Source organism: Cotesia typhae, unplaced genomic scaffold (genome assembly GCF_013202065.1).
Source record: "Cotesia typhae breed Kobodo isofemale line unplaced genomic scaffold, CoteBio_Ctyphae contig_44, whole genome shotgun sequence".
NCBI lineage: Eukaryota > Metazoa > Arthropoda > Insecta > Hymenoptera > Braconidae > Cotesia > Cotesia typhae.
This window is the reverse complement of record NW_027423753.1, coordinates 500,598-515,626: the sequence shown is the minus strand read 5'-3', so window position 1 is coordinate 515,626 and position 15,029 is coordinate 500,598. Positions and strand designations below refer to the sequence as shown.

At 37.0% G+C, this 15,029-nt stretch overlaps 2 protein-coding genes across 3 annotated transcripts; one reads left to right on the top strand and one right to left on the bottom strand.

The window, feature by feature from the left end:
* Positions 1-65: 65 nt before the first annotated feature.
* Positions 66-6,893, top strand: Ca (RCC1 and BTB domain containing protein claret). 2 transcript variants are annotated; one of them, XM_074245105.1, is made up of 4 exons: positions 66-220; positions 314-406; positions 526-978; positions 1,079-6,893. In XM_074245105.1, exons 3-4 carry the CDS (start codon positions 560-562, stop codon positions 5,964-5,966), a joined length of 5,307 nt encoding a protein of 1,768 aa, XP_074101206.1. In that variant the 5' UTR covers positions 66-220; positions 314-406; positions 526-559; the 3' UTR covers positions 5,967-6,893. The 2 variants fall into 2 exon arrangements, with proteins under 2 accessions (XP_074101206.1, XP_074101207.1); XM_074245106.1 differs by lacking the exon at positions 314-406 and having other exon boundaries at positions 101-220.
* Positions 6,894-6,997: 104 nt separating this feature from the next.
* On the bottom strand, positions 6,998-14,861 carry LOC141528861 (uncharacterized). Its single transcript, XM_074245136.1, has 8 exons — positions 14,443-14,861; positions 10,411-10,647; positions 10,094-10,206; positions 9,904-10,013; positions 9,375-9,593; positions 9,137-9,280; positions 8,286-8,508; positions 6,998-7,528 (listed from the first exon to the last, which is right to left on the bottom strand). Exons 1-8 carry the CDS (start codon positions 14,530-14,532, stop codon positions 7,318-7,320), a joined length of 1,347 nt encoding a protein of 448 aa, XP_074101237.1. The 5' UTR covers positions 14,533-14,861; the 3' UTR covers positions 6,998-7,317.
* Between the last annotated feature and the right edge of the window lie 168 nt (positions 14,862-15,029).

Below are 15,029 nucleotides of genomic sequence, written 5' to 3'. Positions count from 1 at the left end.
AGTTTAATTAAATTTTCTAACTTACCATCATGTGAAAAGTAAGTTTTAAAAGACATAAAAATTTCTAACCTCAAAATTTTGACATTAGAGGTTCAGATGACATTTATTTAGTAATTCGTAAAATTTTTCCAATTCTTCAAGCCAAAACGTCTTTTTATATTTCTTCTGATATTTTTTTTTTCTGCCAGTGCTAAAAAGAAACATCCAAAAAACATTTGCTGTAAGTAAAAAAATAATAAAACAAATCTTTAGTTGAATATTAATATTTTAATAATCACAACTAGCAAAATCAATTAATCGCAAAACTTTACAGTGACAAGCAACCTTTGTTTATTCAGCAGTTAAAAAATTATATGATCAAATATGGGTATTAATCATCAACAAAAAAAATTATCCATCACAAAAAGTAAAATTATTTATTTATTTATTTAATTTGCCAAATTTATTTATTTATTATTATTATTATTATTATTATTATTATTATTATTATTATTATTATTAATAAAAACTCTTGGAAATTTCCAGCACTGATAAACATTAAAAAAGTAACAGAGTCGTAATGGCTGAAGAAAATGACAATCACCCAAAACCTCCGATAAATTTAATCAACGATGACTTGTTTGAGCTAAAATTCCTGATTAAAGCATCCGGAATCACCCAAAGCGCGCACTGTCAGATAGGCCGGAAGCAGCTCCTAGCCTTCACCACTCTCTACACAGACATTGGACTCTACTATCAGCCGGAGGGTAATAAGCAGTCGGTGATTAAAAGGATACCATGGTACCGAGCTCCAAACCGCGCGATAGCGGCACTTTGCTTCGACCCAACAGGCTCCTGGCTACTCACCGCGTCTGTCGATGGCTCTTTGTATATTATTCCAGCGTTGGCTTTGCTGGACGACGAACATACGATAGACCACAAGTGGTCTATTGAGGATGCAACTCAATTGCCAATTGCTGATCATCAATCTTATTCCAAGTAAATATTTTTTATATCAATTATTAATTTTTTTTAATAAATTTGTATTAAAAATTCGTTAAAAAAAATCTCCTAAATAATTTTCTAAACTCTTTTTTAGACCCAGCGCCTTAACCTGGTGGCAAGGAGTGGCACAATGCAGCCACATCGGTATCATAGGCACCGAAGAAGGGGAGATAATATTCGTGAACCTCGAAACCGGGCAGTGGATCGACTCAACCCGAGTCAACGGGAGTATTTCAAGCCTGTGCATCTGCAAGGACAACCACCTGGAGATTGTATCCCTCTTAGTGACCTCAAAGACTCACCAGCAGTGGCGAATGATTTTGGAGCAGCGTGCGAGCTGCGTGTTTCCCTCTAACCCTCGTACGAGCTCTTCATTCCACAGCAGGTACGACGAAGAAGCCAAAACACCTCCCAGGTCGCGGCTCCAGGGTCTGAAGCAGCTGTCCGTCGAAAAGCTGGCAATCATCAGACAGAAGCTAGCAGAGTCTCGGAACAAAAACACCGCAAATCGCCGCGACAGCGGCAGCAGCAGCGGCACTGACGAGTTAGAAGCTTCTCCAAAGCTCCAGCCCCGAAACCGGGACACCTTGATCTTGGAGCCGCTGCTGGAGGACATTTATTTGTCCCCGCAGTACACCAGACAGGGCCAGCACCTCTACACGGCTTACTGCGCGAGCTCCAATCACATTACCATCCACGGTCCGGATATTTCAGTGGTGCCGAATTTTATGTACAAAATGCCGAATGTCTGTCCGGATATTCTGCTGACCCTCCAGCTGTTTTTCGTGATCGAGCCACTGCGCAAATCCCTCTGGATTGTCTCCTCCAAACTCTCAAAAACCAAAATCGGCGATGAAACTGACTACAACCAAGAAGCAACAGTTTCTAAATTCAAATTTGAAGACACCAAAGAATTAATAATGTCCGTTTACCGGTCCACTGAATCCGAGGACACTGACAGTCTCACCAGAGGAAGCAGCAGCGACTCCAAAGAAGATAAATCCGGTCTGCCCAGTAAAATAGATGATCTCAATATAAAATTACCAATAATAGATACTTGTATGATAGTAACTAATTACGGTGTATATAAAGTTGTTTTAAAAAAGCCGCTGCTGAACGTGTTCATTGAACTAGCATTAAAAAAGCGCAAAGCTGACATAGAAAAAGCCGCGCGTCTCGGCGTAGTTTTCGGACTGGACGTTCCCCAGCTCTTCGAAGCCGCTGGCGACATTCACCTGACTAACAACCGTTTCACCGAAGCCGCGGCACTCTACAAACTCTCCCGCTGCCGCTTGCTGAAAGGAGTCTTGAAAACAGCGGCCATAGGACACACTGCTAAACTATTAGGGTGTTTAACCCACTGCTTGACCCCTCCAGCGGTCTCTGAATTAACCACGACTATCAGGATTCACTTATCCAACCTCACAGTCTTTGCATTCAGCGAGCTGATCCTCAGAGCCTCGCACCAGGAGTCAAAGTCGCTGTACAAAAAATTCCTTGCTTTTTTATTGAAAAATACCTTGTATGATGAGCGATGGGTGGTTGATGTTGTGGGACAGACCTGTCTTTGGAAAGTCCTGCATCACCTGGCGACCCAGAGAGGTCTGTACACCCAAGTCTGTGAGGTTTTAATAAAAACAGTCCAGCCTTACAACTCCGTGGGCATATCCAACACTTTGAGCACTAAATACGGACTCTTAATCTGCATAAGCGAGCCCAGCTTGCTCCAAGCGATGCTAACTGCTCCAACACTGGCCAAAAGTCACGCCTCATTCGTGCTATCAAATCTTTCTGAGTTCCCGGCGTTTGTTCTCCAGCGTTTAGTGACTCTCTACGACCCAACGAACCCGGTCTTTCGTCCTCTGCTGGTCCGTTACCGCGCGAGGCGTCGCACTACCTCCCACGGGTCGCAATCCAGCCAGTGCGACTCTTTGGATTCTTCGGATATGCTGGAAGAATCCGGGTCTCTTGTAGACGAAATTTTAGAAACATTTATTTTGATCCTTCTGACGTTAATCAGCAAGCGCTCTTCAGTTTTAAAGCACCACCCGGGATTAGTCGCTCGAGCGACTCTTCCAGGAATAGAGAAGCGTTTCACAGACCCTACGCCTCACATCGACTTTAAAAGAAGACTACTAACAGCCGGGTACGGCCACGTGGCTCTGATAAGAAACGGGTGTGTTTACACCTGGGGAAGTTCTGCCCAAGGCTGCCTAGGCACCGGGCCGACAGTGTCTCGCTACGGGCTTCCCCAACCGATCACCGTCTTCAAGAATTTAGAGATGGAGGTCTTGAGCGTGTCTTGCGGACGTTGCCACACTCTAGCAGTAACCAACAACGGCGTCTACACCTGGGGAGGAAGCCAGTTCGGGCAGCTAGGTCTTGGACATTTGCTCCAGACTCCCAGCCCGGAGATGATTGTCTCCTTGGCCCAGGAAGTAATTGTCGACGCAGTGGCGGGGCAGTATCACTCGGTAGCTCTCTCGATGGACGGCCGGGTCTTCACCTGGGGCTGGGGAGTCCACGGACAGCTCGGCCACGGAGATACTCTCCAGAAAAACACCCCGACAGTTGTTTCTTCTCTCCTTGGGACTATTATCCGCGGAGTCGCTGCTGGACACGCGCACACTCTAGCGCTGTCTGCCGAGGGCCAGGTCTACGCTTTCGGGTGCAATATTTTCGGCCAACTCGGCACTGGGAACAATGTAAAGTTCTCAGTCCCTGCTGTAATCAATCTCCTGCCCGAGCCGATGGTTGATATTGCCTCCGGGTACTTTCACAACCTCGCTGTCAGCGCGACGAATAAACTCTACACCTGGGGATCCAGCCCCCAGGTTCTGAGGTTGCAAACTCAGGCCCAGAAGAAGATCAAGATGATGGAGTTCCAAGCAGCTGCTGAAAAATACGCGGAGAGCCTCGAAGATTTTGCGGCTATTGATGATCTAGCTAGTGATAAATTGTCTTCTATTGAGAAGCTGGCTATCAAGACTATCAATGAGAGAAAGTTACTCTGTCCGAACGTCCCCAAGACAATCAGCCTTCGGGATATTAATTTAGGACTTCTGGAGGAAGCACAGACCCACTTGAAGCCGGTTGTCGTTGACACTAACTTGGTTAATGGGAGGATTGTTCAGATTTCTACCGGGTGTCATCACTCGTCTTTGCTGACTAAAGACGGGACTGTCTACACCTGGGGGAGGAATTTCGATGGGCAGATTGGCAACGGGACTCGCAAAGACGTTGCTATCCCCACGGCGCTGCTCTACAGTCCGGTCTCAGTCCTCGCTCCTCCCCCGAGGAACTCTCAAGAGAATTATGAAGAGAGTAGTAAACGGGTCATTAAAGCGGTTCGCGTGTGCTGCGGGTGTGAATTTACCGTCGCGATCCAACCAGGAGGAACTGTTCTAGCCTGGGGATCCTACAGCTCTGCCCAACTTGGAAGAGCTCCCAGCAAAGAAGCTAACAGCGACAACGCGGAGAAACTTGTGCTGATAAAGTCTTCTAAAAGAGTCGTGAGGCTTCCTCATGGGGCTCACGTCGTCCAGGATACTCCTAGTCAAGTGCCAAATATTCCTACGCCGATTATCACTTACCAGAGCTACGACGTCACTCCTCTAACGGGCAGAGTTCGCGCTTTGAGTCTTATAGAAAAAACCTACGGGGAAGTAACTCTTCATTATGTCCTTGAACAATTTAATGGACTCTACGACGCTGCTAAAATCATGGACAAGTGCGACGAGCTCGGGAATTATCAAGCTAGGTCTAAGCTTGCATTGCTAGAACAAAATTACTCTATTGCTCTGGCGTATCAGCTCAAAACTATCAATCCTGAGTACTACATGCGTAACTTTCAGGGAAATGAAATTTATCAGAGTAAAATTAGTTCTAGGGAGGTTAATAAAAAATTCAGGGATAATATTGAATTGTTTGATAAGCAGGTCGAGAAAAATTTGGTTGAAACTATTGAAGAGTGCGAGGAGAAGAAAAAAATGAAGATGTCTATTAGTAGGTCGCTGGATAGCATCAGTGTTGTTGAAGAACTTCATACTTTTGACTGTCAGGGCGGCTCTGAGGACTTGTGTGAAGACACCAAGAGCGAAGATATCTCTCTGGACCTCACTGAAGATGCGCTGGATGACAATGAAACTTTAAGGGATAAAAATATAAATATTAATAATAATAATAATCAAGAAAATTTAAACGAGAGCCAGGAAAAAAATTTTAAATTGGATAATTTAATTAATGACGCTTTAAATGTAATTAAATTTTACATAAATGAAATAGACGAAGGCGCTCAAAAAATAATGCGGCAAATTTTAATGACTGTCTTTGATTTCTGGATAAAAAACCACCTACCGGTGGAGTTTCTGGAGAAGATCCTGCTGGAGCACATCAACAAGCTGTACTACTCGCTGGGGCTTTTGGTTTTTTGTCAGAGTCAGCTGAATGAAGAGGACACCAACAAAAATGAGTTCATGATAATAAATTATGTGTCTACAAATTTTTGTCTTCAAGTTTGTCAGATGCTGCTGCATCACATAGACACTGGCAAGCCCGCGCTGGAGTACATTCAATTGCTCTCGCTGCTGACTGCAAAAAATTACGGGCCTGTCGGGTACGCCAAGGAGGGTAAGACTCCCGAGCAGATGATGGAGGGGATCATCAGCGCAATCTCCACTAAATCCAGCGACCCCAGGCCTTTTATTCATATTAAAGATCCAGAAAAGGTCTCCAGGTTTCTGGAGGCTGAAGAGGAGACCATTGTCTTCACCTGCGGTCACCATTTTCCCATGTCCATTTACCAGTCAGAAGTTATTCCCAGTATGGAAGCCGAGCTGCTGATGAGTCAGCCGCTCTCTTTACCTTGTACTGCTCAAACGTTGGGCAATATGTTCAGCCGAGTTTGTAAAATGGAAATCATGTGTCCTCGATGCGTTCCTAGGGCCATACAGAACGCCGTTAAGAATCTCATGGATAGGTAGAACATTTGTTACTATTTTAAACTTACTAATTACTCTAACTAATTATTTTAAGGAGGTTTATTGTTTTTATTAATCCAATAACATTACTAATTTTTTTTTTCAAACTTCTTTGATTTAATTAATTTAAATAATTTATTATATTATAAATAAATATATATGGTAGATGATAATTAATTAATTAATTAATTAATAATTATTAATGATTGTCTTTCACTTTTATGACTGAGAAATAATTAAATTTTAGATAGATTTCTTGTAAAACATTTCTTCCGTGATTTTAAAAGGAGACTAAAACGCACATATTATTATTATTGTCAAAAATCGTAATTATTATCTTATTTAATTAAATTTTCAATTTTTTTTTAAATCTCATAGATAAAATATTTTTATATTGACTGAAGATATTTCAACCCAGGAAGATTTTTTTTTAGGAAATTTTCTGGAAGAAATAGCTGGTAGTTAAAGTATTATATTTGTTATGGATGTTTTAAGATTTATCTAAGTGGCACTAATGCCATAATTTTGTTAAAGACTTTAGAGAAAATTTCCTGCTAAAAACTCCTGGGGGGGTTTTCTTCGTAGAGTCAATAGTTTAGTTACACATTTATTATTTCTTCTGGAAAAAAAAATTTTTTTTTTTTTTTGTAAGTATATTTAAAAAAAAAAAAAAAAGACTTAAATTATTGCCACGTGCAATTAAATTTATTATAAATCGTATTATTGAAAAATTGTAAAATTATTTTATTATAAAAAAAAAAAAAATGTAATTGATATTTTAGTTAAAAATTTATAAATTTTATTTAACAATTTATGCTCAATAGGTAATACGTAACTAGTCACGATGTAACAAAAAAAATTACGACAAATTAAATGTTTGTATCATCTCCAAATGAATTTACGTAAACTAATAAAAACTAATTGCAATTATCTATTGTATAAATTTATTAAAAAATAATTAAGACGTAGCGGTCACACTTCTTAAAAATAAAGTAGTAGGATATTAAAAAAAAAAAAAAAAAAAAAAAAAAAAAAAAAAAAAAAAAAAACTAATTTACTGATTAAAAAGTTTTATGTACAATATTCTATTAAACAACTTACAATTAATAGTGTCCTTAAATAAAAATTAAAAATTAAAAATAAAAAGGTAATACATGCACTATCGTTATTATTATAGTCACGCGTTAATTGTTATCGTTATCAATGTAATAACAGTTAGAGATTTATCATCTTGACGATCATAGTCATCAGATCTCGGATTTGCTGGGGATCGTCTGATCTCAATGGAGCGAGTTTGATATAAATTATAATTTATAATAATATATATATATAGAGTGTAGTCTCTCGATATAAATCACTTGGCTGAATAGTGGGATCCAATATTAGACGGCGGTCCTCTGTGATGATGATGATGATGGTGGTGCTTGTGTCCAGGGCCCGAGTACCTGCTGCCAGGGCGGGACTGGACGATCGCATAGTGATCACTGTTTGTTGATATCGATCTTGTTGAGTTCATAGTTGATCCTCCGGATGGATAACCGCCCGGTTTACCGTTCAGCGAGTATCTGCAACAAGGATTAACTATCAGATCTCCTGGTTAGTCATTGCTCTCACACTTTATATCAACAAATAAATTTTATAAAATTTTAATAAAAATTAAAAAAAAATTTCCCTTCCAGAAATTAAAATAAATATATAACACAATAAAAATTAATATATTTAAAATTTAAGAGAAAATATTTGAATTTCCAATAAAACTAGTGCAAAACTATTATCCTACAATAAATAAAAGTTGTTTAGTGCATTGGCATTGCGCCACGTGACTGGTATAATTCAGCAAGACCACTGAACCGTTATGGTATGTATCTACTTTTCTTAACTCTTGGCGTTTTTCTCTAAACTAAACTCTTAACTCTTTACTTAGCAGCATTGAGCATAGCAAGTGCCCTTGATACCACCACAAAATAACTGATGGAGCAGGATAAAGTTTCCTCGTGTGTCCAGCTATGAATTATACATCTACATCGGCATTGGTTTTAATTCAGAATCTTGTACAAGTGGTCGTTATCCCTGCCAATGGGTGCTTTAAACTTGATCTTACGATCAGTAACAATTAATTAACCCACCTTGTTGGATAGTAGCAACATTGTACTAACTATTTCCTTGTTAGCTAGCCAGCCAGCCAGCCAGCTACTTTGTGTTATTATTAGTTATTCAACTGGGAATAGCAAAAGCCCGGTTGCATGACAATAATTATAAATATAAAAACTATTGACAGTATTTGTTTAGATATATCTAGTGTAGTGTTGTAAAATTTCCAACCTGGAGCCATATTGAGACCCCGGCCAACTGCGATAGGGATCGTAATCCTCGATAATCGACGGCTCCTTTTCAATTATTTCCGTTCTCGCGCAGCTGCATGTCATAGCCGAGCACAGGAGTATGTTGATGATAAGCATTATGAGGAAGAGAATACCAAATGCGACGGCTAACCACAGCAGCCATTGTGGATGCACCGCTCCGTCATCGTACAGCGTCTGTACCACTAAAAACAATTACATTATTTAGATTTTATTATTTTTATAAAATATTTATATGACTCGAAATTGTCGTGCGGCTTAAGCCTCGTGGTTTCTTGATTGCGTGAGACTCTAAGCCTTATAAATATATAAATATAAAATATAAATGTTGGAAAAAAAAAAAAAAAAATAAATAAATAAAAATAAGGAAGAAAGAGAGAAAGGAGCTTGAGAAGAAGTCCTCAAAGAACTGGTGAGACCACGCCCTGACCGGTTAGCGAAAGGATCATCCAACACTTTAAATGGAATAATAAACGCGATTGTTGGCTCATCATTATTTATTTACATTTTTTTTTTTTTTTCCTTTCTTTTTTCCTTTCTTATTATTATTTCTTCTTTTTCGTCTTTTTAATTTTATTATTCTTCTCTTTTCTTGTACTCAACGCCAGCAAGAGCCGAGGTCAAAGAGGAACGTGTCTTATTATTCAAGCAACACGCCGATCCGTTTTGCGTGTTACTTATTACAATATATATGTATTCTTCTGACATAAATCTATTGTTCCTCGATAACGATTTTAGTGAATTGTTAATTTTATTTTATTTAATGCGTATCATATAATTTAAAACCAATGACAATTTATTTTTTAAATTTACCAGGTGTCTCTCCGGGGTTAAGGACAAATACACTTGTGCCAGCCAATAAAATTCCCTCTTCTCCTAATACACTTTGACGATTACCAGGTGGACCTTTCAATCCCAAGTCATCTTCACCTTCACACACTGAAATTCCACAGCTTCCTGTTTTTTTTAAATATAAACAATTATTAATTTTATTATCTACCTTAAAAATACTTTTAATTGAATTTAATTTAACTAATATAAATATATTTACCCCGACAGACAGCAATGTCACACTGAAAATTAACCTGAGGACTCTCAGGGAATCTAAACATCGAGTAGAGAGTTGCGTCAGCGATTCCCGTGTTTGTGTCGTAGATAAATTTAGTGATGATATGGTTCTTGACCGGACAGCCGGATTCGTCTATCAGCTGAACGCTGCTGTTTCGCTTGTTGAATGCGAAGCAAGACTTTACTCTGATTCCGTACATTCCTGAAATAATTCAAAAGCAATTGATTATTCATCGCCGGGTATAACTCTAATTTATTTCCAGGCGAGTTCAGTCTATCCAATCTTTCATAGCGTTCACGCTCGTGAGAGAGCCTTGATACACACAATCTAACCATATAATATCCGGATGCTCTGGGCTCGCTCCTGTGGAACGATCACCCGCTCGGACCATAATAATAATAATAATAATAATAATAATAATAATAATAATAATAATAAAAACTATATATATATATATATATATATATATATATATATATATATATATATCTAGACATGGTACACTACGAACCATCAGGTCGCGATATTTCTGCACGCAGCGTGTAGTTGTGACCGTAGATTGCCTCTTGCACGCGACGACCGGAATCCAGAAGACGCAGTGACACCAAAGATGTTTCATTTCTGTTATTATATAATACATAAATATAAATATTATATCTATTTATCTGAGGATTTAAATTTAAATGCGCTTTTATATTTACTTGGCGTTTTTAAATCCGGCTTTACCGCAAGTTATCACATAAAATTTGTCATCCGCTAATTCCAGTGTCTTGTGAATTCTCACGGCTATTGGTAATGATCTTTCTTCGGTACTCTATAGTAGATTAATTTATAAAAATTATAATATGCATTTTTATTGCTTTGCGCTTGAGATGTACATCAATTTTTTATTAATTTGCATTTTTAATCAATATTATTGATAAAATTCTTAGATAAAATTTTAATCCAATAATTATCATAATTTTAATAATAATAATAATAATAATAATAATAATAATAATAATAAATATATACATACATTATTGATAATAACACCACAATAGTCAGGTGCTCCATGAACAGCAAGAAGATTAATTCCAAGAGTCGCTTGTTTAGTGCCATTACCAGCGACCATGCACTGAGAAGTCCTGTAGTCACGCGCATGAAGAGCTCCAACGAAACTGTCATTAAGATTTAATCTTATTGTCATGTATCCATCTTTGCAGGTCGCAGTGACTGTTGGCTGGAACTCAGTATCGAGTAACTGACCGGTGACCTGTAACATACGAAAATTAATAAAACAATGTTTTTAATGTTAAATACAAACAAGGTACAAACTATAGAAGCATGATATTAATTCAGTGGCCTAGCTTCCGGATTATTTGTAAATTTCCATCATCCAGCCTAGCTGGATAATAAAATCAAAAGGAATAATAGAAGAGTGATAATAGAATTCTTGGCCCGTGACGTTTAAATAAATTTTATTAATTTTATTAATTTTATTAATTTTATTAATCCGGTTATCGTTTCTCCAGCAAGAGTCTGAGTCATTGTTTCAGCAAAACTTTATAGTTGGATTATAGCTGATTGGGCATGTCATGTAATAGATTCGCTAATCGTCTAGACTGGTTTGCCAACTCGGCTGCTGACCGTTACCTTCTTTTCATGCCAACTGGACTGTGGGCACGGACCTAGACCGGTTCACGGGTTCTTACACATTAACATTACATTATACATTATTCCCGTATAGTAGTCCTTAGTCATTCTCGTTCGTTCTAGACCCGACAATCCAATCCTACGTCTGTCAACCCACGCAAACTTTCAGTTTCGCCGATACCACACTTCAGGATTAATAACAACCAACAATCTAGTCGCTCCAAACAGCCCACTTCTGATAATATATTAATTCTCTGGGCGTGTCATCAACTTTTATTTTTATCTTGCAACTTTGGATACATAAATTCCAGCTAATTGATGCCCTACATTAGATTCTTCCAAGGAAAACTGCTGTTATTGTTGCTACTGCTGCTACTGATGATGAAAAAGTTTATGCAATTGTCAATAGTCTCAAACTTTCTCCTCTTATTAATTTAATTTTAATTGTATTTAAAGACATTGATTATTATTTTTTTAAAAACAGAGGTAGGTATTTAAATACAAAGCGACAAATGTTTAACTTTCTCTCGGCAAAATAAATTACGCAAGTCCCAGATATTTTGATTGCATGAGCAATGATACCAGCGCGTAGGCTGAATTTTTCTATTGGTCTATTAAATCTAAACAAATAAAAATAATAGACATTGTTACAAGCACGCTGATACGGTAATGATTTTCTGGTGTGCGCAAAAAAAAAGGTGAGAGTATCAGAAAGTAGAACGCAGTTCCCTCTCGATCTCGACATGGATATTTTCTCTGTTTGATTAATATCTCCATGGTTTTTTTTTTATAAATATAAAACATTATTTTTTTTTTTTTTTTTTTTTTTCCAGTTGACACTGATCGCGCGTGCACGTTATCAGGTGAAAGTGAATTACATTGAATAACTAATGCCCGACGGGATCTTCCAGATGAACATCTTCCATCTCTTGAAGTTAAAAGTTTTCGAGGATAATACTCCGCTGGATGCTCTTGAAGATATGGAAGAAGATTAAAGATTGTTGTCTCAGAGCGATATTGATACTCTTGTAGCGTTAAAGAGCCAGTCTGTTCTCTGCTCGACGGGTCTTGATAATTTAAGCACACAGCACACCTGGGGAGATGTTTGTAAAGCTGAGAATTATAAAGAATTAAAAATATTTAAATGTGCCATAACTACAGGTTTGCCTTGAATACCAGTGTCTATAAACAATAAATAACTTGAGGATATTTTTAGCTTTAGATAACTTACTGGATTTTTTTATTTATTTATTTATTTATTTATTTATCATCAGCATTGAGACTCGGGTGTTGTTCTTTTATTTACTCGGAGCTTTACCCTTGATGATTAATTTTTAGCAAAGTAGTAAAAAATTCGAGAGTCATTGCACTTTGTCCAAGAGATGTCGAGCGGGATGCAAAACAGCGAAAGTATCTTTGGTAAAATTATTGAGAGAGCAAAACTGGTTTTGGGCATCCCAGCAGACGAGAAACCAAAGACTATTGGGCTTCTGACCATAAAAGGCCGCACCAAATGTCTTTAAATCCTTCGCCGGTCGAATTCTGGCATTATCTGTCGGCGCAGACTATTTGTTTGATTTAAGCCCTCGTAAAAGACTTTCAACACACCAGAGTTTAGTTTCTTCTATCTAGAGAGACCAGAGACCAGAGACCAAAGCCCAGAGGTCTTGAACAGACCTGGTACCAAGTACTGGGTACTGAATACTGGGTACAGGATATTAAACGTTGGGCTCTGTCCAGAGGGTACTGGTACCAAGACATTTACGACTTCCATACGTATTCTCCAGGGTCTCCAGTCTCCATTCTCAAGCACTGCCTCGTGCAATATTGCATTCCTCCCTTTTCTCTCCTCCTTTGATCGTAAATCTAGCCTATCCAACGTCCGATTTGTCGACTGCAATGGATACCTCTCTGCTCCTACATCCTTTATTCTCATTTTCTATTTTATATATTTAATAAAAAGACAAATAATAGATAAATTATCACGAATTTTTACTATTTTATGGTCATCAACCTTTTTATCCTGTTACTTTTGTCATTATTCTATTAGTTCATTACAGTTCTTGTGTAATTATTTTATAATTGTCCTATTCATAAATAATAATACTTACCAACATTTTTATTATGGTTATTTTCTATACAATTTTGTTGTTAGCTTTAATTATATATTTAATTTTAACGAGTCTTTCATAACGTTAAAAAATTATTTTTATAATTTTTAATTATTGTCAACTTAATTTTGTCAATTCAATAAATGTTAAATCATCCTATAAAAAAAAAAAAATCTAAATTAGCTTGATGATGAATTGATGTCAATAATTATATATTTTAGACAGTTATTAAATAATATGTTTAAAATAATAATGATAATAGAGTTGATGACAGAGTTATTATAAAGGCCGTTAAAAGGCGTACCCATGTCACGAATCTCCCGCGTTCCAAATATTTCTTTGAATAAATTTCCACTTCTACTTATTTTTTTGTTGTTCTTCTACACACATGCAGGTGGTTACCATTATTCCCAGCAACTTTTCTTAACTTCTTACCAGCAAAGAGATTACACCCATGGTTTCAAGGCAAACTGCATCGCGATACCTTCAGATATGCCCACACGATACAAATATCATCTCATCAAGTCATATATATTACAGTGAATATTTAACGCTCAAAAATAAAAATCTGTATGCAGACGTTCGTTAGAATTATTATGGTAATAAAAATTAGAATCATGTTAAATCGTGGGCTCCAGACGTAGGTGAATAATCCAATGCCGTTTTTTCCAAGGCTAACACCACCTTATTTAAGAATAACAAACGCGAATTCATTTCCTTGAATCGTGAGTGTTGGTTGCTCACTTCTAGATCACGAAGACGATGATTTGTGTCGGTGCACCACGTGCACGAGTAGACCTTGCATCCAATTGTTATCGATTTCATCGTATTTAAGCCTTATTCTTCATACTCCATCTACCATTTCTTCTTCTTCTTCTTCTTCTTCTTCTTCTTCTTCATAATCTTTTTTAAATATTTAAATATTCCCACTAATTTTTTCTTCTTCAAAAAAAAACAAAATCTACAATAAAAAACTTTTATGACATTAAAGTTAGCAGTTACACCATTTAATTTTTTTTTTTTTTTAAACCAAAAAATTACATTTATAATTTTTTAGAGCAAATTTGTTGGTTAAAAAAATATTTAAATAAATTTCCATAAAACTTTTTATTTCAATACTAAATACAGTCTTACTTTCAGCGAACGAAAACGAATAAAAAACAGACTTAGCAAACTGGTTTTTTTATATATATATATATATATATAATAAATTAAGGAATACATGACATCAAACTATGAATAATCTTCATGATTATTATTATTTCTATTTTTAAAAAATTATTCTATTAAAATATTTACGTTACCTGGTAAAAAGCTGCAATGACTAACACGAAGAACCACATGGTTAATCCAGTTGCTTTATACAAATACTTGCTCATATTTATTTTTTTCATCAGCTGTCAAATTAATACGTCTAAATAAGTACAATAACACTTTTACAACAAAACTAAACTACTAAAAAGCGTTTACAGATGAGTATTATCAAATACAAACGATTCGTCGGAACAGTAAAAAATTTCTTTGATGATCACGTCACATTTCCGTCATTCGTTATCATGATGACAATCTACCGATTTCACACACTAATTCCAGGAGTTAATTGCAAATAAATTAACGACGTGAGTCTGTAATTAATTTTTATCGTTAATAAAAATCAAAATCTTCAAAAATAAAACACGACAAGTAGATAAATACTTGATAAACTGCGTTATTTAATTATTTAGTACGTACACCTGAGAGCGTGGACTCGGTCTGGGTGATTCGAAGGCACTCGAAGGCTGATTCCTTCCACCGCTCCGCTCGGCTGCTCGGCCTCGCTCATCGGCACCGCTCGTACTTCTATCGGGCTGGATCTCAGTCACACGGAGGGGGGACTGACCATAACATCCAC